The sequence below is a fragment of the Mesocricetus auratus genome, unplaced genomic scaffold (assembly GCF_017639785.1).
Source record: "Mesocricetus auratus isolate SY011 unplaced genomic scaffold, BCM_Maur_2.0 Super-Scaffold_100015, whole genome shotgun sequence".
NCBI classification, from domain to species: domain Eukaryota; kingdom Metazoa; phylum Chordata; class Mammalia; order Rodentia; family Cricetidae; genus Mesocricetus; species Mesocricetus auratus.
Window position 1 is genome coordinate 3,727,848 of NW_024429198.1, and position 26,845 is coordinate 3,754,692.

The window sequence follows — 26,845 nt, forward strand, 5'->3', positions numbered from 1 at the left end:
TCACTCTGTAGCCCAGCAGGCCTTGAAAGGATATTCTCCTGCCTCAGCCTCCTGTATAACTGGGATTACATGACATCAGGACAGGCTGAATTTTTCTAAGACTGAAGGTTGTCCCCAAATGGGGACTACATGTTATCTTGCAGTGGACACGCAGAAGCCACTACACCAGTTGTTATAACAGCAAGATGTTGGAATACTAGAAATTGACAGGACTCCCTAATGCCTGGATGTAAACAACAGGGGGTGTATAGTCAGCATCAGAGCATCAGGCATGACGTCTAACATCTTTGTGAGACTTTATGAAGAGTTCCGTTTGCCCTCATTGCAGTCTGATCATTGCATTCCTTCCATGGGACAAAGACGAAGCTTAGACAAAGTTACTTTGGTACACATTCTAACTCCAAATGGGAGGGGCAGGTCCAGAAGCACTGTGTGTTATCTTGTGGTCTTCTACTCTACACCTGCCTTAACTTGGCTTCACTGAGCCACAAGCACAGCCCAGGTCCCCTGCACAGGGTAGACTCTGGGTTTCAAAGGTCCATGTGGCTGGTACCTTGACTGTGAGCTTCGAGGTACACAGTTCTCTCAGGTGAGGATGCTGCTAGGGAAAATGCCCACTCTTTTGCTGGGTCAGTGAGTTCATGGAATGTTCCAGATGATTTCCTAAATGAAGGTAACCCAAATGAATGCTGTCCCCAAACAGGGACTACATGTTACTTTGCAGTGGACACACAGAAGTCACTAGGCCAGTTGTTATGCCAACAAGATTCTGCAATACTAGAAACTGACAGGACACTCTATTGCCTGGTCCTAATCTTTCATTTCAGGACTGAGAGAACCACAGGCTGGGGCCAAGGGCTTCAGAGGCTAACAAGTTTAGGGCTGAAGGCTGTCAGGAAGATGAAGGTAACGTGAAATGCATAGCTAGTCCTTCCAGGCCATGAGAACTTTAGAAGATGAGCCAGATCTGTGGCTCAGACCACCACACAAGGTGTGCAGCAATGCTGGCTCTTCCTAATATATGATTTGGGGGAGTTACTTCATCTTTCTATTTCAGCAGTCCTGTCAGTAGAATGAGGTCATGGAAGAGTTGTGAAGATTAAAAAGAAAAACAAACATAAAGCAGGAGGGACGGTGCTCGGCAGTGGCAGACACTTAATAAGTAATAACGGCTTATCGAAGATGACAAATAGGTTCCGGGCTGTGCTGTACTCAGCAGGCACTTATTAAATGGGAGTGACAGACAGTGCCACCACCACCATCATGACAGTGTCGTTTTGTAGGAGCCGGTGTCATGCTTCATGGAGCGATTCCAAAGCTCCAGCCTGCAGATGAAGGCACAGAAAGGAAAGGAACCAGAAGAAGCCAAAGGCAAAAAGTTCACCCAGAGAGACCCTGACAGGAAGCAAGAGGAGCCCACAGATGGTGCTGGGCTGGGAAAATAAAATAAACAACAGACCACATGAATATACATTTCAAATTACATCATTTCTTCTGCATCATGTCTCCAGCCGGTTGGGAACACACAGATGTGTCACATTTATTTATAAAGTTTTATTGAGATTACAAGAATGTCAGTCTTGAATTTTATGACAAAAATAATAGTGGAGGTGGGAGGCCTTTTGGTGGCTGTTTTCACTTAGGGAAGAATGGAGTGAGTCTGGGATGGACCCTTTCATCAAATGCCTGCCTTTCTGGAGAAAGAGATACCATGTCACCGAAGCAATGCATTCAGGAAACACCCGAGGATGCTAATACAAACCTTTGCTATTATTATACATCAGGAGGTACACATAGCATTTCCCTAAGGTCCCAAACCCCCTGGCACCTATGTGGAAGTACTCACAGTGATTAGGGTATCTTGGCCAACAGGTACATTATGTGACCGCTCTTGGAGGGACTTATCTGAACCAACCTCAGAGAAGAATACCTTGAAGAGAAGGAGAGACTCTGATGAGAATAGAGGCAACATTTCCCTAAGATCAAAACTTCACAAACATTGAGACAGGTTGTGTGTACTGAAGTATGTCTCCTTGCCCCATAAGTACTAAGTCCTTGAGAAAAAGTACCTGGTAGGGCCATAAGCCTGAACAAGCTTGGAGAAAGACCCCTCCAGTGAGGAAGGATGGGTAGAGTTGAACTCAGCTTGCCCCATTCTCCCCAAATATAACCTTTTTGGGGCACTCATTTCCCATGTTTGTAGGTGAGTTTCTGCTTTGGCCTGTTTTACATAACGTGACACAAGATACAGTTATTTTGAAAAGGTGAACTGCAACTGAGGAAGCATCCCTATAAGATTGGCCCTGGGCAGGCCTGTGGTGCATTTTGTTGTTTGACGATTGATGTGGGTGGGCCCTGTTCGTTCTGGGTGCTGGTTATGGGTTATGGGATATCTGGAAGAAAGCAGATTGAGCAAACCAGTAAGCAGCCCTCTTCCATGGTCCCTACTTCAGTTCCCAGCTCCAGGTTCCTGCCCTGCTCAAGTCCCTGCCCCGAATTCCTTCAGTGATGGAGGGTGACTTGAAAGTTGCAAGATAAAATAAACCCTTTCCTCCCCCAAACTGCTTTTGGTCATGGTGTTTTATTGCTAAGACAGTCTCAAAATATATTTCTACTTTAGGGAGACCAGAGGGCATGGATCGTGAGCAACAGCCTCTGTTCTTCGGTGAAGGAAACAAAGACATTAGGGGGAGTGGTGGGACTCATGTGAAAAAGCAGCTTTCTCTGCGTTCCAGAAGAAATGGTTGACTCAGGGAAGGAATTTTGGGGGCTTGGTATGGCCAGTTCTCTCAATGTCACAAAAATTTCAGAAGTCTTAAATGTCCTGACTTCTAGAGTTACCCCATCTCTAAAATCACTCTTCCAAGAAAAGCTACCTAGCTTGTAGTCTTTGGTGGAAAAGATGTAGTCACTAACCATTCCCCTATTTTACCTGTGCCCCCCTTTAACTCAGATCCTCACAGTGAACCCCTATGACTTTCTCTGCTTCTGCATTATTATCTAAATTTGATGGCATGCGATTGGTAACAGAAACCACATATCCTACTTGCTTTGTTTTCCCTTTGTTATATAGCAAGAAGACTGGAAAAATCCCAATTTATTGATGGTGCTACCAGCTCACAAGAGGAGACTGACATAGTTATTAACACAGGAGGATTTATGTAAGGGGTCACAAACAGGGTGAGTGCCTAAATGCAAAAATCAAACTCTAGGTTGCTTCAAAACCTGGAGCATTTTGAGTGCTGATATGACACCAAAACATAGAAAATAAAAATTTTACACCAGACTTCATGTGATAAGTGAAAACCTAGATGCACTAAAATTATATAAAATTGTCTCCTCTATGTGAACCATTTATTAGATTTGGGGTTTAGCCTTGAACCCTAGACCCAAGATATCTAATTATGTATTAAGCAGATACTCTGAAATCGGAAGGGAAAAAATCCCCAACCCAAAATATTTCTGATACCAAAAAGATAAGGAATACTCATCCTGTTCAGGAGGTACAAACATAGTGAGAATGGACGGTCACACACCACACACACACACACACACACACACACACACACACACACACACACACTGCAGAATCCATCATGCCATTGTACTCACTGTGTATCCAGTGATGGGTCTACCAGAATGCTTTGGTGTTTTCCACTGGATGCTGAAAGCTGTGCAGTTCAAGGTTCCCAGCTTGATCTCAAGAGGAGGCCCCAACTTGCCTGCCCAGACCAAAAAGATTGTGTTAGAAAATCCATGTAGCCCATCTTCAGTATTATTTATACAAGACTCCAGTGTGTGCTTATAGATGAAGATCATAGTTAAGGACAATGTAGCACCCTACGATCCACCCCATCTGTTTCAGACAATCTCCTAGAACTGGACTCCCAAACCTGCCACTTGATACCTTTGATCCATTCTGTAACTTGTGTTCATCAGAGACCCACAAAGTGAAATTTGCAGCTCACAGTTGGGATGGAGCAAACTCTATGGCTTTTTCATGAGAATTTGAAAAGGGCTTAAAAAGATGACCACTTTTTAGTCTACTTATAACATACATGTGGTATGTATGTGTGTGTGTTACATACATACATCTGCTTATATAGATGATATAGTCAAATGGGTTGGGTTGTTTTGAAAATATATGTGGTCTGTGATGGTTAGTTTTAATTATCACGTTGACACAATCTAGAATCACCTGAGTCTCAGTGAAGGATTGTCTAGACAAGGTTGGCTCACAGGTGTGTTTGTCACTAATTGTCATAAGGATGTTAATTGAAGGAGGAAGACCCATTCTCTATAGGTAGCACCACTTCCTGAATTTGGACACTGAACTATGTAGAGCAGAGAAAAAGGGGACTAGAGAGATGGCTAGAGAGTTAAGAGCACTTGTGGTTGTTCTGACAGAGGATCTGGACTCAGTTATTGACACCCAAAGAGCAACTCACAATTGCCTGTAACTCCAGTTTCCAGGGATCCAACACCCTCTTCTGGTCTTAAGGCATGCTTTATGCATCTGATGCACGTATATTCATGCAGGCAAACACACATACACAGATAGATAGATAGATAGATAGATAGATAGATAGATAGATAGATACATACATACATACATACATACATACATATGTACATACATAGATGATAGATAGATACATACATGATTGATATACATACATAGATACATACTAGATAGATAGATAGACAGATAGATGTTGAAGAGTAGAGAGAGGTAACTGTGCACAAGCTTGCATGCATTCAAAGCCCTCTGCTTTTTGACTATGAATGCAATATGACTACCCTATGCACTGACAGACCTACAATAATGGACTGTAACCTGGAACTATAACCTAAAGTAAATCCTTTCTCCTCTAAGTTGCATTTGTCAGGGTGTTTTATCACAGCAACAAGAAAAGAAACTAGGATGCTTTTTGTCTTAAGTCATCTTATGACCATCAATAATTTATTTTATATTTCTAAAACAACATATGAAAGTTGTCAACATTTGGGACACATACATGCACACAATTTTATTATTCAGAAATGAGTCTAGTTAACATTTTAGTAGATCCTCTGTTGGTCATATGCAATTGAAACAATTTATTCTCTATGTGCATGATACATATAATTTTAGTTATATATCATTTTGTTTATAATTTAATGATTATGTGTGTGCACACATTCATAATTTTATATTTTACTTAGTTTACTGTCATTAAAGTCATTATTTTTAATGACTGCAAATACTCCCATATCATACTCATTCCATAATAAGCAATATTTTTCTTTCCAGTATCATTAGGCACTTTATTTTCCATAATTTACCATTTTAAAAAACATTCCATGAGGGCAGAAACTAGCTCTTTCCTGTTCAGCATACAGAGTAGGATATAATCAGAGCTCAGCAAACATCTCTCAAGTGAATGAATGTTATAAAATCTGACTCTCCTTGCTGACTGTGGTGGCACACGCCTGCCTTTAAACCCAGCACTCAGGAAGGAGAGACAGACAGATCTCTGTGAGTTCGAGGCCAGCCTGGTCTACATAGCCAGCTCCAGACCAGTCAAGCGAGACCCCATCTTGACTTTTTTTTTAAATTGTCATTTTCCTAGTATGTCCAGATGTGATTTTCTTTTAGCCACTGCTTAGAATTCTGTGACTTTTCAGATAAATATTTACAATTTACAGAAACCTAATGGGTGAATCTAAATGGGTCAATTTCTTACTTCTAAGGCTGTTCATCAATGTTCTTATCTCCCCTCACAACTAAGATGCTTTTATTACTTGAGTTATATTAATGGTATATTTTTGAAAGGCTGAAGAAATTGCTCAGTTAACCTTGTGTAAAATATTACATACATGTTTTTGAAGTGTCTTCAGGCATCTCTCACATTGTCATTCTCATTTTTTCTTAAGTGATTAAATAATTAATGACAGAACTCAAGGTTTTCAGATGGACTAACTAATGGAATCTTGATTCATTTAGTAGGAAAGAGGAGACCAGGAGGCAACCTCCATTTTCCCGTAGGCACCTACATTCAGGAACTTAATCTCCAGTGTTCTTTCTGCCTCTGTGTGGATCATTCCTCTCAATATTGCTGTCAACCTATGAAAAACTTGAGGCTTCCTTCACTGCTTTGGCAGTTCTGGGGATAAAACCCAGGGCCTTGAATATGCAAGGAAGTACAAGACCGCTGAGTGACAGCCCAAGTTCTAAAAACTGAGTGATGTGTTGGGCATGATGGAGCACGGCTTTAATTCCAGCACTAGGGAAATAGAAACAGGCAAATCTGTGAGTTCAAAGACAGATGAGACAACAGAATGAATTCTAGGCCAGCTAGAACTATATAGTGAGGCCCTGTCATAAACAACAGAACAAAACAAAAAAAACTTTACAAAATTAATTTTAAAATTTAAATATTTTAGAATTTTTGGACATTTTCCATTGTGTATTTAAATTTTTCTCATTGTTTTATAAGAACTCTGATAAGGTAAAGAATTAGCCATTAAATCAACTATATGTTCTCACTATAATTTTATAATTGGGTCTGACTGTATAATTGCCAGTACAGGCCAGATTCACTGCTTAGTTAAAGGTCTATGATTAGATAACATCATTGGTGGCTGGAAATGAGAACAAAGATAGTGGAAATGGTTTAATAGTCCTTCAGGAAGCATTAAGATAACTAACAGCATAGCTGCATCTGTAGTCATAGGAATAGGACTCTTCCTATGCAGTGGTAAAAGTTAAAATTGATGGAGGCTAGACACTTGCTTAGTTCAGGAAAAGGGGAGTCCGTCATCATATTCCTCGTATGTCTTTAATAGTTTAGTCCAAACTACAAAACGCCCTAAAATCTTTAAGAAAAAAAGATAGTTAAAGAAGTTGGTAGAAGGCCAGAGAATTGTAGCATAATAGCTTCTATTGACTTTATGATAGGTAGATAATGATGGAAATAGATATAGATAGATAGATAGATAGATAGATAGATAGATAGATAGATAGATAGATAGATGGTAGACAGAAAGAGAGGAGGAAGAAATGAGGCCGGAATTCTACTCTACAGCAGAGATTCAGTACCAAGAAGTCTTGACTCCCACTGCTAGTACTGGCATCATCATAGCTGCTTCCAGATATCCAGGAGATCAATGGACTCTCGAATGATGACTTCTCATATTCTGATGACCTGGCCTGGCTGCAAAAACAGCAGCAGGAAAGTAACCTCTGTCTCTTTCTTGCTCTCTGTATTTCCCAAGAGCATGTTTTATTGGTTGAATCAAATTTATACCCAGAATGCTGGCTTCAGGGGAACTGTGTGTGTGTGTGTGTGTGTGTGTGTGTGTGTGTGTGTGTGTGGTTTGTTTGCTAGCTTCCAAGCCTTTGCATTACAGTAACAGCTCCTATACAGAAAGTGGAATGGATGGGGAAAATGTCAACATACAGCACCCATCTTGGTATCATAAAAACATAAATTTCAGCAATCTGTCCTTTTCACTGTCATATTCTCTGGATAGAATTTACATCAAATCTTGCTGGGCATTGGTATGACTCATATTTCATTGTCCTTTTCACTCATTTCTTTGTTCTTTCAACACATCTAACAACTATAAATTGTGCTTCCTAAATGTGCAAGGGACTGGGCCAGCCAATGATGTCACAGTAAGGATAAAAAGATTTGTAGGCCCACAAACAAGTTAACAAAACATTGCAATTGGGTTTAGCGACCATTCCTGTTGGGGAATATGTAGCAATTTTGTTGCACACAGCAAACACATCCCTGGCTCTACCTGGTTTATAAGAATGAGGCAGGCAAAATATCAGTGAAGAAAGTATCTTAGATAGAAGAAGCAACATCTAGTTTTCCTACAGTGAGAAGAGTGTCTCCATTACATGTTCACCAATCTGGGATGAACAAACTGGGAAAGAGGTGAGGAAGAAATCAGGATGGTTGCAGGGATTCTGCCTGGGGCCGCAGAGAAAACACAGTGTGTGTCTCCCAGTGAGCTGGAAACATGTAAATGACCTTTTGGTGTCCCCTATGGAGGTAGGTATGTGCATGAAAGGTAGCTATGTTAGACATCTGGACCAAACACCAAAAATATTCCAGACAAGGCTGTGACACCTGGGAAATTGAATTATAGAATGTACTTGGATTTCAAAATCATATTTATTTTTTGGGCGAGGAAATGTCTAAGCTTAAAGGAGGCTAAAAATAAATCAAAAGAAAACTAGGTGATTCTAAATCATGAAACTTTCATGATGCATTTCAAAAATTACAAAAGGGAAATTCATACTAGCAGATTGAGAGGTAAATAATTGCTGCTAAGTGGCAGGCCATGGGATATCTTTATTATGAAACTCATAAATATTGATGAAAAACATACTGAAACCTTAATAAATAAGATATGAAGAGAAAACTCAAACAAGAAGTATAGCCAGTAAACACTCACCGGGAAATATTCAAGTTTGTGAGTTATAAAAGAAACGATTTTAAAAAAACTGAAATGTTGGTTTTGCCTGTTAAATTAAGCTGGAGTATTTAAGTGAGAGTAAGGAATGTTGAGAAGAGTACATGCATGTACTACCTTCCAGGGATCAGGCATGGCAGTGCAAATTAATAGACGGGCATGTTTGCAACATCAGTGATATCCTCATCCATGACTGTCCTATCTTTTGGCTCGTAGAAGTGTGATGATTCTGTCTGAGGGGGGAGTCTTAAAGGAAGAGAAGGCTGTACCAGCAAGATGCTTTACATACACCTGTTGGGGGTATAGAGACACCATAAGGATCTAAATGTGCTGAAACAGGACAAGAGCCAGGTCACTACATCACCCAGGTGGACTGTGGACAGACACTCATACGGGATTGCATCCAACGTGCCATCTTGGACTGGATTCTCAAGAAGAAAAAAGACATTAGTGGAGAAACTAGTACATCCAGATAAAGTCTGTGACTTCCTTTATACAATTATGCTTTCACTAAACAAGATTTGACAAAAGTGTACCAGCCACGAAGAAGCTAACATGAGGAGGAATGGAGTCAAGGTGTGAAGGCATTCTCTCCACTGGCTTTGGAACTCTTCTATAACCCTGAATTTATTCCCATCTAAAGTCATATATAGAGAAGAAGGCAGGGATCACATCTTGTTCATGCCATAATATACAGTGTAACTTTTACACTATATAATTTTACACTATTTTTTAAAAATAATATAGTGTAAAATTTAAGAAATGTGCCCAGATGACCATAATACTTTGATTACATTCCTATGATAGATTTGTTCGAAAAATAACTTGATGGCAAGAGAAAAAGATTGATTGTGACATTTAGGCAGATGAGATTAAAGACTATTTACTTCCCTGTTTTCTTCCATTTTACAAGCTTTACACAATGTTATCATATTGGCTTCTCACATTTTAAAGAAATTCCTTTCAAAACGTATTTTTTTTTCATCCAAAGGCCAGAACTGTGGGGTTAGGAGTCAAGCCATGACCCTTGGTTATGAAGGAAATCTACAAGGTGGTGCTAAGTTTGCAGCAGCCAGTTAGAGCAAATAGAGCGGCTGCATGTCTGCAGTCTACTTTCCTCTATGTAATGATAAGGCTAAATATAGCTTGCAATTAATAACGCAGATTAGCTCTCAACAACAAAAGATAATCATCAGCTTATGTATTTATGCCTCATGTCAACCATCACAGCCAACTCAAGGTAACCAGGAAGGAGGCTGTTAGGGGCATAAAAGTGTCACATGGAATTGCCTACTGTGACTGAACCCCTATCAAGGAGTGGCTGGCTGCAAAGGACACAGACACCCTGCCTCAGTTCCTCACTATTCAGTGGCTGGCTGTAACTAAGACGGGAGCTTCCATGATCTTTTCTACTCTGTTCTAGATTCACTAAGGAAGTCTGGTTAGTAATGAGGTCTCACAAATATGTCTGCCTCTTCGGGCTCCTAATCCCAAGAGAGAGCTGTCAACATAGGTGTAGGAGAAACTATGGTCAGCCTACCCAAGCTACAGGTGAGTAGGCCAGCATACATGGCAGGCACTTCTTCCCTGAGCCAAACCTGCCTCTACTCCAGAGACTGCTGACAAAAAGATACCTGGCCAGAGACACCAATGAGGACAGGACAACATAATAGAGTCAGCACCCTGAGCCAATAGGACCTTGGGAGGGGGTATAAAGGCAGGCCTAACTTCCTTTATAAACGAGTCTGCAGCACAACTTGATACTCACTGACTCCCAGTGCCTGAGTCGTTGGTGCTGTGTCTTCTCACCCCCTCCCACAAGGGGTGTCTGAGGAGGGTCACCCACAGCACATAGGGATTCATAGGAGCTGAAGGCACGGAGGATAGCTTGGTTGAGTGGCACTGCGGTAGAGCAGCAAGTCCCATGCACAGGGTTGTGGCTTCAGACCACCTGAAAATTCTAACTGGAATTTATGGGTCACTGCTTCCAGCAACCTGTCCACATAACTGTAACATATTTTCGTCTGAGGCTGCAGAGATGGTAGTAGTTCAGTAAGTAAGAGCACTTGATTCTCTTGCAGAAGACCAAGGTTCAGTTCCCAACACCCACATGGGGCATCTCACAACAACCTATAATTCCAGTTGCAGGAAATCTCATTCCCCCTTCACGCCCCTATAGGCACCTGCATTCATATGGTACACATACATACACTCAGGCACATACATAAAAATAAATGAATAAATAAATAAATATGAAAGATATTTTTTCTTTCTCCAAACAACTAGCCATCCATATAACATTGAAATTATTACTACTTATAATTTTATGTTTTTCATATTTCTTTAAAAAATAAACAAATACAGGTAAAATTCCATGTTTCATTCCTGTCCCCTTCCTTCCTCCCTTCCAGAGACAGTGACTATTCTGGTAGTATTGGTCTTTTCTTCATGTAAGTCTGTGTTTTATATAGTTGTTGATTGTTTCTTTAATCTATTTTATTGGAAACAACTAAATTATCCATCAGTAAAGGGCTAGATACCCAGGCAATGACCCAGTACCATACCGTGTAAACATTCACTTGGGAGAAGTCAGAGGAAGTGGAGAGAAAGAGCGGTAAAAAGAGATTAAAAAGTTTTGGAAAATTTAAAGCACTGAAATCTTTTGTCAGCTCCTATTTTCCCTTCATCGCTGGCTAGACATCATATTTTCTTGGTTTCTAATGCCCATGTGCATGGTTTCCAAAGGTTTTTTGTTGTTATATCCAGCTTCCTTTGTCCTTCTAGCTAGTGTTCCTTCCTTCAACTTTCAAACATTTGCTCAGCATCAAAGAGACAAAGATCTCTCTGCAAACCACCATGTCTCCCGGAAGTTAATTCATCTCATACCAGTCCTGAGTTGAAGTGGGCATTAGTTCTACTTTTTGGATGAAACCACGAGTTTGTGTGGTCTAGGGATGTAAGATCTTACCAGAGACAGAAAGAGGTATCGTTAGGAATAAAGTCTCACTCAGTGCTATTTTCTGACCGTCTCCCACCTCAGGTTGTGTGATTCTGTGCAATTCCTGACTCTGCTGCCCCCCTTCTTCTCCCTCTCCTCCCTGCCCATCCCTTCCATGTATTTTCTGTGGCTCTCTGTTCTCCTCCTCTAGCCCAGCTCCTTGTGCCCCAGGAACAGCTCTCTGTGCCCCATTAAACTAGGACCAGAAACAGGTGGGCTTCTGGCTTTATCATCTTTCTTTCCAACTAGAGTACCTCCTAAGTTCCTGGGACTTAACATCATTTCTCACCGTGACGTCTAGAACACAAGTTCACTGTCCCCATCAGTCTTTCTTTATGGAAGTCTTAGAGTTCCATCAACCCTGTTCCTTGGAGCAGCATTGCTAACTGCTCAGGGCTGTCAATGGTCAGCCACCTCTTTGCTACCCCCATGATAAGTTTTTCTTTTCATCCCTATGAAATGTGTTAAGTGAGGGCAGCCTTTTCCGCTTTCTTTTCATTCAATAAGCAGTTGTCTACAGTGTGGTTTCGGCCAGAGGATGGGACTCTAGGGCTTGTATGCAGGACACACAAATGGCTGCTAGTAGGAAGAACGGGAGACTTTCCAAGCGGTGTCTGCATCCTGAGCATGCCACCTCTGTGTATCCTTTTGACTTGTTCTGGAGGGCAGGGCAGATTGTAAGGTGGTGTTCTTTGAAGCTGTATTTTCTGCACAAGAACATTTCTTACATAGAAATTCTGTGACTCCTGGGATATGGAAGGATAGACTATAGGCAGGTGTTACCCTTGGGACAGAGATAAATCCCACTCAGAAAAGCATGGTGGATCTGTAATGACCAGAGAAACCATCAACCAAAGGGAAGACACAGGCCTGTATCAACTTCACAGGCAAGAAGGCATCTGGGTAGGGTCTTCAAATGAGCAGAGCACAGTAATCCCTTCCCTAAAGCTCCTCCAGCCACAGCAGGGACTTTCTCCCTATCTCTACACTCTCTGTGTCACCAAAGCAGAGGTCAGACTTTATATGTAAGGCATACAAAAGTCAGTGCTGGCTCTCCATGAAGCAGCAAGAGCTGAGAGCTTGTCTATCATGATGAAGACACAGACCAGTTCTCCCTAAAGCCCTCCCAACAACAAGTGGCTCACATGTGAGACAAACAAGACTCAAACAGTTAAAAAAATAACATTTCTGTCTCAACAGTGATGGTGATAGATGAGGAAATTGTGTTGCATATAGAAAAGAGATGTTGAGGAACCAGGATAAATGAGCACCATCCACTAATAAACACAGCCATGAAGCTGTGTTCCTGTAAGCTAAGAGCTGCATCTCCAAGGGTATAACTAAATAAAAGCTACTTCTTTGCCGGGAGGAGCTGTGTTTCTGAGATTCCTTCTCTGGAAAGAAAAAAATTAAAAAAAAACACAACACCACATACAGACTGTATTAGGATTTCTTTTTTTGCATTAGAAACTTCTAAATAATTAGATCATTTTCTTATGGTAATTTTATTTTGTAAAATACTTCAACTTACTGAACAAAATTCATCTCTGATTCAATTAGTTTTACAATTCAATTCATAAAAACACTTCAAAATGCAAACCAAAATATGGTCTGTGACAGAAATACATGGCCGGCTCTCCAGTTATTTGATTTTCGTGGAGTGAACCACATTATAGTCACTGATGCAGTGAAAAGTGCCTGGCTAACTAAAAATAGCAAATTCTGAATAAGAAAACAAACCTACATTTGTGTCTTTTGAAGCGTGCTCTATTGTTGCTACTACATTAGTACAGTGGCGTTGTAAGGATGTGACTAAATCCCCACACAGAAGATGTTTCCAAGTTAATGCCTGCAAGGCAGCAGAAACCTGTGTCTTGAAAGCATAGAACAGTGGTTGTTCTTCTCAAGCCAGGATTTGGCAAATGCCCAGACACTGGATGGCAAGAGGTCTTGTCTTTCAGAGCCCTAAGGGCCTCATTGTGAGGCAGTCAACAGTCAGGCTCGCCTTTGAAGTCCACCATTATGAAGTCTCTACCAGAATTCAGGCCATCATTCTGGAGTACGGGTTGACAGGTTTGGATATGGGCTGAGGTATCCTCGAGTACACATGCACATGCATGTCCTCCACACAGGAATGGGAGTGGAGGCTCCAGCTAGCTTCTCATGTTGTCTAAGAAAGCAAGCACTACTCATGCCTCTCACCATACACATGCATTTACACACACATAGGCAAGCACACATACATACAAGCACACACATACATAGAAGTACACACACACATTACACAGATACACATAAATGCGTATAAGCAACCTGTCCACCCTTTCCTACAACTGGAAACTCATTTATCAACTGGGGAAGACAGAGAAGTACAGACTGTGATAGTCGGACAAGATTGTGGCATAGAAGCTTTGCTGACAGGCAGTTACAACCTACAGCTAGTGGGCCAAACTCACCCTAGGATAATTTTGAATGTGTCCCAACACAAAATTATGAACTTATTCAAAACTTGGAGATTTTTTTCCTCAGTGGCTCACAAACACACCAAATGCCCAATATTGAAGGCTGGAGCCCTCATCTTCTCCCTCTGTACCTCCCCTTTCTCCCATGTACCTCATCTTCTCCCTCTGTACCTCCCCTTTCTCCCATGTACCCATAGCCAGGACACCAGAGCACACTGTCAAGTCCCCTTCTCCTGCTCCAGATGAACTCTCTACAACACTCCTAACACTCATAGAATGGAAGTTTCATGAGGCCAGGGGCATTTGGGCCTCCCTCTAGCCTTCTTGAATCCTGTATGCTTACCACTGTTCCTGGCACAGAGTAGACATGGTAGGCTAAGTAAAGAACCGACTGAGTAAACCCATGTTCCCTTTTCACTGCATATGAGACAGTAACCAGCTTCCTTTCCATCTATGCTCACACCCCTAAATCAATCACAGACCTGAATGTACTCCTCCAGGTACCATGAGATCATAGCCCACTGCAGGCACGTATAGAGCCTCTCTCAATGCTGGAAATACTATCACAGTTGAGGTTGGAGGACCTATGCTACCAACTTGCTGAGATTGGACTCTGGTTCAGCATCCTTCCTTCTCAGTCTAAAGACCTCGAGTTCAGCTTCATAAGTGCATCTCCCTCCTTCTCTCCCTCTCTCCCTCTTCCTCCCTCCCTTCCTCCCTCCCTCCCTCCATCCCCCCCATGTTGTGTGTGTTGTAAGAGTTGGCTCTTCCTTTCTACCAATTGGTTCTGAGAACTGAACTCTAAACAGGGCTCACCTTCATGAAGAAAGCATTGAGAAGCACAGGGAAAAGGCAAAGTGATGTGTTCCCTGCTGTGTGCCCATAGCCACAGGCATTAAAGACGCCTTTGGAGGGACTGGCGATCATAAGTCTGTGACATGTAACTAGCTTTCATCTTCTAATGGCCTCAGAGAAAGTGGTCCACATCTACATATCTATAGGAAACTGCTCTTTCTGGAATGTCCCTGGCTTGCTACTAGACAAAGCATCTTTGGGGACTATTGTGCCCACAGGCAGGGTCTTTGCAGATAGAATGTATCCATTAGAATGTTAAAGGTCATTACTGCAGGCCAATCCAAGGTGAAGGGTCCCTGAAGAAGCCAAGACAGTTTGTTTGCATAGCTTCAAAGTATCTTACCAGAAATGTTTACAAACTGATGTCAGGGTTTTTCACATTCACAAATTCTCTGATAGTCTTCCTTTTACAACATATAGTCTGTCATAGTTCATGAAGACAGCCATAACAAAATACCATGAGCTGGGTAACTTAAACACAACAGAAATGTGTTTCTTGTAGTTATACACTGGGGATTCTATGGTTAAGTCATGACAGGCATGGTATCTAGTGAAGGCTGTGTTGTGATTCATCATGACACCTTCTTGCTGGATCCTTATATGACAAGAAGGAGACTGATGCATTTTTCAAGCCTTACTAGGGTTTCTATTGCCAACTGTGAGAGCTCTACCCTCATGGCCTGATCACCTTCCAGATGTCCCACCTTCGAACACTTTGGGGACTCAGTATTAGCATATAAACCTGGGGGAGTCAAAAATTCACTGTCCAGTAGAGTTAAACCCCTCACCAGGGCTGAACCAGGCTAACCATGTGTCAGCTACGATAAAATGAGTTGAGAAGACTATGCCACATTTGACAAACCTAAATTAAGTGTCACTATGAGAAGAATAACCCATTTGAAAAGCATCAATGTCCCAAAAGACAAAAACAACTGAGCATCTGCCACTGATAGCATTAAAGAGATGTGACATCAAAAGGCAGAGTGGGATTCTGGATTGGATCCTGGGGTAGAAAAAAAGAAAAGGTACTGGGAAAAAGGGTAGAGTTTGAATAATAATTTACTGTAGTTAATAGCATCGTATTGATGTTAATTTCTTAGAGCTGATAACTGGTCACCATGGTAATGTAAGACATTTACATTAGGAGGTGCTGAATAAAGGCTCTATGGAAACACTACTGCATAAATCTGAAATTTATCTGAAATACATACTTGTATAAATTGGAAATTGCTTGAAAAGAAAATGAGAAAAGAGAAAAAGCATCATTCTTTTTCTCATCACAACCCCAGGAAGGGACCCTTGTTGCCCAGGCAGAAGCCTTCTCACCTGGCTACCTCCAGCATACAGTCCAAGCTGGAATATCAATAGCACAAAGGCATCCAGCACAGAGGCAGAAGGAGCTCCTAAGGCAACATCCCTAGCTAAGGAGCTAATGGCAATTGTTGGCAGAGTGAGGGGCAGAGGTGGTGGGGATGGGAGGAGTTACGTTTCCTCCTATATGCCTGCTGGTGGGTTCTTCATGACCCAGTGGATGATCCCATAGGCATGCACATGTGGGCAGCACTAATTAGACTCAAAGAAGGAGGACATGAAGATGTGATGGGTAATCCTGAGAGCACCTGGAGCTGATGAGGGCTGGACATGATGACGATACACCACATGCATGTATAACAATTTCAAAGTTTTAGTTTTAAAAAGTGTTTGTAAGAACACAAAACAGATCCATTCTCCAAGTGCCATGCCACTCACAGCAGTAGAATGCTATACCATTCCTTTGAAAGAGCAGCTTTCCTTCTTTTTCCTATTTAAAACCAGTTGCACCCCCTTTTTACACCCAACACTGGCTCCTGGTAACACATGTAGCAATGGAGGAGGTGTGTGTGTGTGTGTGTGTGTGTTGACACAGGGTCTCACTATGTAGCCTTGGATTGTCAGAACTGACTTTATAGACCAGATTGGTCTCAAGCTAACTGAGATCCACCTGCTGAGTTCTGGGATTAAAGGGGTGAGCAACCATGCCCAGCCCCCACATTCAACCTTCGTGGTTTTCCTAAGGCATATCCTGGCCAGTCCTCACTTGTAGCCCCTTCCTGGCAAAGCCAGGATCTTCAAGAGCACAGAGCCCAACCATCAGTAAACCACGTAGTATGACTTATTATGCACAATTGCAAAGGACTTAGAATTCATTGTCTTTTGGAGAATAAAGATTACAGTCATTTAGACTGAAAAGGAAAGTGACCATCTCCCTTTACCCAGAAAGCTGGTGGATTTTAAAACTCCTGGTAAGTTCATGGGTCTGGTCCATGAACTTGTTAAATATGATCTCCTGGAAACTACCTCCATCAATGTCACCTTGACATTTTGTGAAGAGTGTACTCAAGCCCAGAAGACACACTTGGGAAAATAGAAAATAGAAACTCCTGGACCAGAGATTCTGTGTGGAAAGAGACCTCCATGCTTACTGTAGCCCCTCCCTACCAAGCAGTTCAGCTACTGGGAGCTTCAACAGATGACACACAGCTGGGCTGCAGCTCTCTACCTACTCATCTGCACACAACATGTTGTGCATTTCCCTTTTCAACTCTCCAGATTAATCTGCCATGCAGGCATCAGTATACCTATTTTTCAAATGAGACCCCCCCAAAAGCAAAAATTGACAAGTTCAAGATCATAGAAGATGAAGCCAAGATTTTACCACAGACTCTCACTCCAAAATAGATATTTGCAATTACTGTCAGGATCATGTGATAAAATAATACCACAGGAATGTTGCAAAGAACAGATTTACTATATGGATTGCAACTGCCAGCAGAAGTCATGTTAAATATATAACTTATTCACTTGGCCCATTGACCAAAGAACACTGGTGTTTTATTCCCCACCTCAGATTTGGAGTTCAAAAGCAAGACTTTTCTTCCAAAAGAGTAACAAGTGGGGGTCAACTTAATTGGACTTCATGCCAACGAAGTAATGGTAATTACGGTGGGTGGAGTCATATTGAGAGAATGTGGGTTTCAGAAGGTCACAGAATGTAATGAAAGCTTGCGACATAGAAGAGATGCTACATCTTTTATAAAAATTGTCTAAGTCAGAAAAGCATGGAAATGAAGAACAATAAGAGTACAATGAGCACTTAGCACTTAGGCAGATACAAACCTTTCAGATATATTCACTCAACAATCCTCTAACAGCTGTAAGGCAGGCACTATCTTACTTTAGATATGAGGAATGTAAGAAACAAAGAAGTCAAGACACTGTTCTTAAGTCAAGAAGTCAGACAAGCAGTGTGGTGGTTTGAATGACCCATGTCTCCGTCAGCTCAGATGTACGAACACTTGGTTTTAGTTGGTGGCATTGTTTGGGGGAAGTGGTGCAACTTCACAGGAAGTATTACATCACTAGAGGTGGATTTTGATCATTTAAAGCCTTGTCCTTCAAATTTGCTCTCTCTTTGTTTCATGTTTATAGTTGAAGATGCAATTCCTAAGCTTTCTGCTCCTGCCATCATGCCTGATGTTTGCTGCCATTCCTCACTGCCACAATGGAGCCTTATTCTGCTGGAAGTGCAAGCTAAGGTAAACGTTTTTGGCTTTAAGCTGTTTATTGCAGCAACGGAAAAATAACTAATACAAGCATAGGCATTCTAGAGATCAGGTACCAGGGAATGAGGTACTGGGCTTTGGGGGGTTTTATGGAACTTGTTTGTTTTGTTTATTGGTTTATTTGTTTGTTGCTGTCTAACAAGGGATGGATACTACATAGACATAGGCACCAGAGAACCCCATCACCTCTGACTGGAAGGAAATAAACCTTTGTTAGAAATCCCAGAGAGAACTTGGTGTTGTTCTATGCCTGAAATCAGAGTTCAAAACAATTGCAGTTACTCACCCAAAGAACTGGGAAAACATATAGCCTATTCTTCAAAGTCAATAGACACTTGAGGGACCAGATTCTGTGCTTAAGTAATTGGTATGTGTTTTCTCCACCAGTCTTCACAAGAACCCTATTTTGCACATAGGTTGGGGGAGATACAACAGCTTGCTCACTGGATGACATGCCCCCCTCTCCAGCTATGAGCCACAGATTTGAGTTAGACTGGTTGTACCTAGAAACTAACCTTGTCTTCTTGCTAGTTGAAGGGGGCACCAACTTCGGATATATCATGTCATCTGTGTCATGTTTGCCCCATCAAGGGCAAGAAAGTCTTTCTTACAATTAACTGAGAAAATATAATGGGACTATCTCAGACATTAATTTTTTAAAGACAATGTGAGCATAATAATATACATCTGTGAGACGAATGATGTTATCGTCTATGATGGGCAGAAGTTGCAGAATATTAGACTTAAGTTCTCAATGAGAAAAAAATAAAGTCAGCATAACTGAAATGATGGGACGGGAGGATCTTTTTATTTTCTGACACAAGTAAATCATACCATGGTATCAGAAGAGAGGAACCATTAAGACTGAAATCACTGTGATGATAGCTCCCGAGTTAGAAAATCAATATCCAGTCAATGAGATGTGAGAACTACACTGCTACTTCAAAGAGACACAGTCAAGTAAATTACAAGGTTAAATCACCCTGCGTGCATCCTGGTGTCCTAGCAGGTTATCTATCTTAATTATCTAATTTATAAGTATCTGACTTAATTCATGATATACCAATGATTAAGTATTTTGACTCAACTTCTGTTACCAGTCAGCATAGGCTAAATGGTGTTGCTCTAACAAATGAGTCACCAAGTATCATGGCTTACAGCAAGAGGAAATCGTGATCTTTTACAATCACTGAGGGTTGGCTATGACTTGCCTCCTATTCTGTCCCCACCATGGAGCCCAAACCTATATTTGGAGCAAAGTGAATCATGTCCTCACTTTTCAGGCTGTTTTCAAGGAGTGACATAACTACAGCTCATCTCTCATTGAACAATGCTAGTCACATGATTCATCAGCTTTGGTTGGTCACCATTATTAACAATAACATCCTATCAAGGTTTGAAGATGACAAAACATGGGAAAATCAGTCAGATAATTGAACAATTGTGGGAGCCACTTGAGTCCTGTACAGGTGACCAAGGGTTTGGAAGCTCTTCAAAGACACTCTGCACTCCTAAGTATCTGTTTTCAATAAACAGCAATCGTTCTGTGGCCTTCTCAGGCTAAAAGATGAGCAAGAAGAATGAAACCCTGAGGCGTTTCTAAGTATCTGTTGACCGTACCCTCATGTTCACATGATGTGCTGGCTCTGCTGGGCATTCTTGAAATAGTGGACTTAAAAGGTCCTTCAACTATAATTAAAACACCACGGAACTGGCATAGGAATGGACAAGAAGATCAATAGAACAGGATGGATAGCCCTAGAACATATAAAAACTTAATTTATGATAAGAAAGGCATCTTGGATCAATGGGGAATGGAAGAATTATTCCATGGATGGCATTAGGATAGTTGGTTAGCAAATTAGAAGAGAAAATCAATCTCCAACCTTAATTCATACTCTACACTGACAGAACTTTAACTCCAGATGGATTAAAGAATTTGAGAAATAAACATTTGTAAAGTCATATGACAGGGATATTCTCCACAGTCACCTCCAGACAGTCCAGCAACATTACATGTAAGTTTTCACTCCTATACAAAATCATACACAAAATAAACAGATTATGCAACTATTTTTCAAAACATTTCTTATGTGAAAAGAATATCAAAGATGAAATACCACCTAGGGGCAAATATTTACAAAGCTTTGAATATTAATATCATTTAACGCCCAAGGAGCTCATACAAAACACAACAGAAATATGGTAAGGTTCACAGAGGGAGAATGGACAAAGGACTTAGACAAATTACTGGAAACAACAGAATTTAAACATACATACAAAAAGTATTTAAAACATACGAGTAATTAATGAAGGACAGTTCTTACTGAATCCCTGGAGGCCACTGCTTCCTGGAATTGAAACAGGCACTGGTCAGTTGGCTCAACAGGTAAAGGCACTTTCCACCAAGCTGATGACCTGAGTTCGATTCTCAGCACCCACACGGTGGAAGGAGAGAATGAACTACACAAAGTTGTCCTCCAGCTCCCACATGCTCACACACACACACACACACACACACACACACACACACACACACACACACACACACAAACTAAATGAAACTAATTGGGTTCTGGATTATTTTGTTTTTAAGACACAAACTGTCACTATGTAACCCTGCCTGGCATCAAATTTGTTATGCAGACCAGGCTACCCTTGAACTCACACAGATCTTCCTTGTGTCTATATCTGCCTCTTGAAGGCTGAGATTAAAGCATGTGCCACCACGCCTGGCTGAAACAAATTTTTAGTAACGATAAGTTCTATAGGAGCATTTTCATACATTTTGATTTGGTATAGTTATTTTTGTGTTTGTGGTGGGGAGACGGAACTCAGAGTTTTGTGCGGGTGGGACATGCCTTCTTCCCTGGGCAAAGGTCTCTCTGTAGCTTAGGCTGACCTCAAAATTGCTTTCCCCCTCCTTGGTTCCCAGTGCTGAGAGTATGGGAAAGCACCATTTTGCATAGCTTGGTATAACTCTTAAAAAGTAGATAGACAATATCAGATCTTAAATATATACCAACATGCCCAAATACTCAGAATTCTCAAACTCTGAAGAAATAATCTTGTGTGGAAAAATAAAGTTTTTTTGTATAAACATGCTCATCTTAATACAGTTGAAAACAAAAATTCAAACAAGCCAGACAAGAATGTGGAAGTGGATTATGGTCACATATGAGTGCATAATGGCCTGTCACTTAAAGGATGCTTATCACCAGTTTGTAATAAGAAGGTAGACATGATTCTTTTCTAATGTATGTGAGCAAAGCAGTCTCTGAAGTGAATGTACACACAACACATGACTGTACATATCCCACATGAGAATACATATAACACATCACATGAGTGTACATACAGCACATGACTGTATATATGCCACATAAATGTACATATAATACATGACTGCATAAATGCCACATGAGTGTACATGCAACACATGATTGTACACACAACACATGACTATAATGAAAGACCCCGGCCCAGCGCAAGCAGCTGAGGCTTATGGAAAACTCCTTTCCCCCACAGCTCAGCCATTTTTTATCAGGAGGGAGCTCAGCTCAAGGTCTTCGCAGCTGAATAGTCACTACTATCTCTGTCCAGATAGGGGCACAGGTGTCTATGGTCTGCATAGCCAGCCCAGAAAGATTGGGCAGGCACAGAAACCCTTTGTTCTTCAGATAGGGCCAAGGCCGAGAATTGAGTTCTGAGAGAAACCTTAATTGCCTCTCTGTCCAGATGAGAGAAACCTCGTTCTGAGCCCCAGCCTCATTTAAATTACCCAATCAGGGTCCCGTAACTAGGCTTCTCGCTTCTGTACTGCGCTTTTTGCTATAAAAGGACCCCTGAGTCCCCAGCTCGGGGCTCTCAGTTCCCGAGACTGAGATGCCCCGGGTACCCGTGTATTATCAATAAAGCCTCTTGCTGTTGCATCCAAGCTCGTGGCCTCGGTGTTCCTTGGGTTCGGGTCTCCCTCCCGTGAAAGTCCCCCGCCTGGGGTCTTTCAATAATATGACACATGACTATACACACAATACATGACTGTACATATGCCACATAAATGCACATAAAACATGACTGTACATATGCCATATTAGTGTACATATAATACATGACTATCCATATGTCAACAAGTATATATATAAAACACATGACTGTACATTCAACATATGAATGTACATATGACACATGACTGTACATATGCCCCATGAGTGTACATACAACACAAGACTATACATATACCACATGAGTGTACATACAACATATGACTACATGAGTATACATACAACACATGTCTGCAAGCAATACAAGGTTATACATACAGCACATGAGTATACATGCAATACATAGCTATACAGACAACATACAGCTGTACAAATAACATACAGGGACATACAGCACATTAATGTACATACTATACATAAGTACATGCACAACATAGAACTGTACATAAAATACAGAAGTGTACAAACAATGCATGATTATACAAATTAGAATAATTTTTCTGAGAAAGGAATCAACAAAAATTTTATTTAGAGTTTCTTCAAAGTGGTCACATTTTCTTTCTACTTCTTCAGATATTTGAATCTTCATTTTAAAAATGAATCTATGTAGATCATTTTGACAGAGAAGCATCTTTTTATATTTTATTTTTAAATTTAAGTTTAAATTAGAAACAAGGTTGCTTCACATGTCAATTCCAGGTCCCTCTCCCTTTCCCTCCCCTCATCCTGCGCCCACCCACCAACCCTCCCAATATCCTCTCATTTCCCCAGGGGGGATAAGGCCCTTCATGGGGGTGTCCATAGTCTATCATTTCATCCAGGGCAGGGCCTAGATCCTCCCCCAAGAGTCCAGGGTGAGAGTGCATCTCTCATTGTTGGATGGGAGCCCAAAGTCTATTTGTATAACCGGGATAAATACTGATCTACTACCCAAGGCTCAATAGATTACCTAGGCCTCCTCACTGACACCCACATTCAGGGGATCTTGATCAGTCCCATGCTGGATTCCCAGACATCGGTCTGGGATTCAAGAGCTAACCCTTGTCAGCTGTTTCTGGGGGTTAAACCAGCCCAGTCTTAATGCCTTTGCTCATCAGTCCTCCCTCTCTGTCACTGGATTTCTTGAGTTCAGCTCAGTGTTTAGCTGTGGGAGTCTGCCTCTGCTTCCATCAGCCAGACTCTCTGGCCATGGGATTGTAGGCTGGCACTCCTGAGATCTATGTCTAAAATCCATATATGAGAGAGTGCATGCCACATTTGACAGAGAAGCATCTTAACAGCTGATCATAATGGAGTGTTGAGGGTGTCCATCTCAGGGGTCCCTTCACACGATGATGCTGCTGTTGCTATTTATCAGTAAAGACAAAGGGTACGATCCAACACATACTGAGTGCCAGAATATTCTGAAGGAGCCCATATATTTAGCCTCTTATTCAGTTTAAACATTCCTCTTTCACAGATAACCCAAGACACAGCACTTGAGTGGCTTTTCTGAAACCACTCAGCTGATGAATCAAGACAGATTGAGTCTAAAGCCAGTACTTAGAAGCACACTATACAGCTATCATTCCATTTATTCCACACAACAACCATTGTTGTTATCTTACACATGAAAGAAACCGAGACTTTGATATTTTTAGTGGCTGTGGCAATGGGACTAGTAAGAGTGGAGCTTCAGAGAGCTCAGACATCTAACTTTGAAGTCCATACCCCCCAGCCCCAACCCCCCCAACCCCAACCACTGGATAAAACTGCCTTGGTAAAGAAATGCCACACATTTCATTGCCCTGGTGCCCTTTTATTACTTAAGAAAATATATGTTCAATGGCAATACTCTCTTCATTCTATTTCTCTGACTTTTGTGTGTTCTTTCCTTAGCCCTAGAAACTGTAAGATTGCCAGCTTTGCTCCAAGCTTGTGATTGGACAAAGATCTTGGGTAATGAGGGCGCTGTAAAAGACTTTCAATGTTTTATAAATACTGCCATTTCCATTTTTTGATGCCTTTACTGGCCAAACAAAAAGCAAACCCCATACTCTAGAAAAGTCTGTCCATCGATGGGTAAGTGAATAAACATAATGTGTCACATACACACTAGAATACTACTCAACCTGTAAAAACAAAGGAAATCTTGCTGTTGGAAACAGCACATAGGAACTGGAAGACATTGTGTGAATGACATAAATCAGGCAGACGGAGAAACACCATGTGCTCTCACTCATGTGGAATGTAAACATGAAGACTTTGTAGAAGCAGAGAGCAGAGTGCTGGTGACCCTGGATAGAGGCTGGAAGAAAAGGGAAGATGTTAGCCAAAAGCTACAGCACTTTAGTTACAGGGGGAATAAGGTCAAGACACTTCAGTGCAGTGATGAGAGTTAACAGTATTGTATACTTGGAAATGGGTATTGTAGAACAGCAGGAGGGGAAGGGAAGGGAGGGATCCAGAGGGGAGGGAGGGAGGGAGGCAGGGAGGAAGGGAGGGAGGGAGGAAAATAATAGCAGCTGTTCTGCAGTGTGTAGCTGCCCAAGAAGGACATTATCAAGTTTCTACAGGATCATGGTTCAGATTTGTTTCTTGCAGAGAATAAATTACTTGGAAACATTAAAAATGTAGCTAAGACTGCTTATAAGGACCATTTGGTTTTAGCATAAAACCATCTTTTTGAAAGTTAGTGTTTCAAGGGTACTGAGACTGTTAGCGTCTGGGCAAGTGAAAACTGTGGAGCTTAATGATGAAAAACCCAAAGAAACCAAGTCTGAAGAGACTCTTGATGAGGTCCACTGAAATAAACAAAATCAGGTCTAAAAAAAAGGAGATAAACAACTTTCCCAAAAAAGGAGACATTCACTGCTGGTATACAGGGACACTCCTGGTGGAACTGTTTTTTGATAGTGTTCAAACAAGTTCAAAGCAAAAGAAAATGCTAAGCCCTTAAGTTTAAAGGTCAGAGTAGGCAAGGTTATCGGAGGATGGGATGCTCCTGACTCTAAGCCACGGAGGAAAGGATCGGCTGGAGATTGAACCTGAATGTGCCTGATTGAAAGCAAGGACAGCCTGATGCCAAAATTCCACCAAATGCCAAACTCAATCTTGAAGAGGGATCAGTAGATACTGACTGAAACCAGTGCTTCTGATCCAAAGACATCAGCAACAATAAAGACTTGGCCTTGAAACTTAATGTGACTAATGACAGCTAGTTACTATTGTCAGGGAAAAGTCAACTGGAAAATTTGAGGAGTGAAAACTTGTTACTTAATCTTAACTTTTGAGAAATGTAATCCCTTGGAAGTTCCTTTAAGTCTCAGATATTTTACTACACTGTGTAAAGTATTAAAGAGAACTGCTTTTTCTTCCACCTCATATTATAAATGAAAAGGCTCAATAAAAATGTCATAAATTGTTTTGAAGAACAATAAACAAAAATCAGGGAACTGCAGCACATAAAATATGACCACATAAAATAAGTCTGCTTTATCTGTCCATCATAGGTTAGGGAGAGCTCATAGAAAAAAAAACACTTAAGAACCCTCTGAAGTCTACTTGCTTCTGGAGTCCATCTTCATCTTCATCATCATCATCATCATCACCATCATCATCATCTTTTGTATTACTACTTTTATTTTATTATTCTAATAGTGTTGAGTGTTGATTCCAGCACCTCACATACTAGGAAAGGCATACACTACTGAACTACACATTTCTAGCTGCACATTTCCCAAAAATTCAGTTTATGTACTGAGTCCTTAATAAAATTTAATTTCAAACCTTGAAGTGACCCCATAAGGCAAACATTGAATACCTTGGTTTCTAGATGAGGAAATCCAAGGGAGTATAAGAAACTGGCTTAGGGTCCCAGGCTAGAAGAAACCAGAGACAGCTAGTTTCAAAACCAGTAGTCTGAACCACGCTCATGCTACAAGCCAGCCCTCAGTATGGAGAGTCTCATGAGCAGACAGTATCCAGTAAGAACTTGACAATATGTGTGCCAGAACATGGCCCTATTGATGGGTGGGGCTTCCTAGGTCTGGGAAGGATAGGAAGAGAGGTAGAAGCTAGGTTGGCTGCTTGCAAAATGTTAATAAGAGCTTTGTGGCTGTACATTTTATACAGTGATTGCTAAATCTCCCAGTTAGCATCTGTGAGAGGAAGAGGCTTTCCAAGGGGTTGCTTCAGTACAGAAGGGGGAAAAATCTGCTTATTCCTAAGGGATGGCTTTCCAAGGGCATTTTTTCTGGGAAACTATTTTTCCCACACAGAAATAGAGGGATTGAATAATTGGGCCTCCTGAAAAGCTAAAAGCAACTCTGAACCAGAAACCACAGCAAGTCAGAGAAGCATCAAGATGGCAGTCATGGTCTGGGAAGGTCACATCCAACTCTAAATATTACAGGGCAACAAGATCAGAGGTCCAGGTAACTGTTGGCTGAATATTAGAAAACCACAGGCAGGTGT

The 26,845-nt window shown here is 41.2% G+C and overlaps 1 protein-coding gene and 1 pseudogene across 2 annotated transcripts in view; one reads left to right on the forward strand and one right to left on the reverse strand.

Moving 5' to 3' along the window:
• Egflam (EGF like, fibronectin type III and laminin G domains) overlaps positions 1–26,845 on the reverse strand; it is a 164,435-nt gene that overhangs the window by 91,265 nt on the left and 46,325 nt on the right. For both annotated transcript variants that reach the window (XM_040757593.1, XM_040757592.1), the window contains exons 2-3: positions 3,613–3,722; positions 1,847–1,930 (exon numbers count right to left, since the gene is read on the reverse strand). In XM_040757593.1, the coding sequence (XP_040613527.1) occupies positions 1,847–1,930; positions 3,613–3,722 (194 nt within the window). The remainder of the gene's footprint in view (positions 1–1,846; positions 1,931–3,612; positions 3,723–26,845) is intronic.
• Positions 13,405–25,512, forward strand: LOC101822640 (annotated as a pseudogene).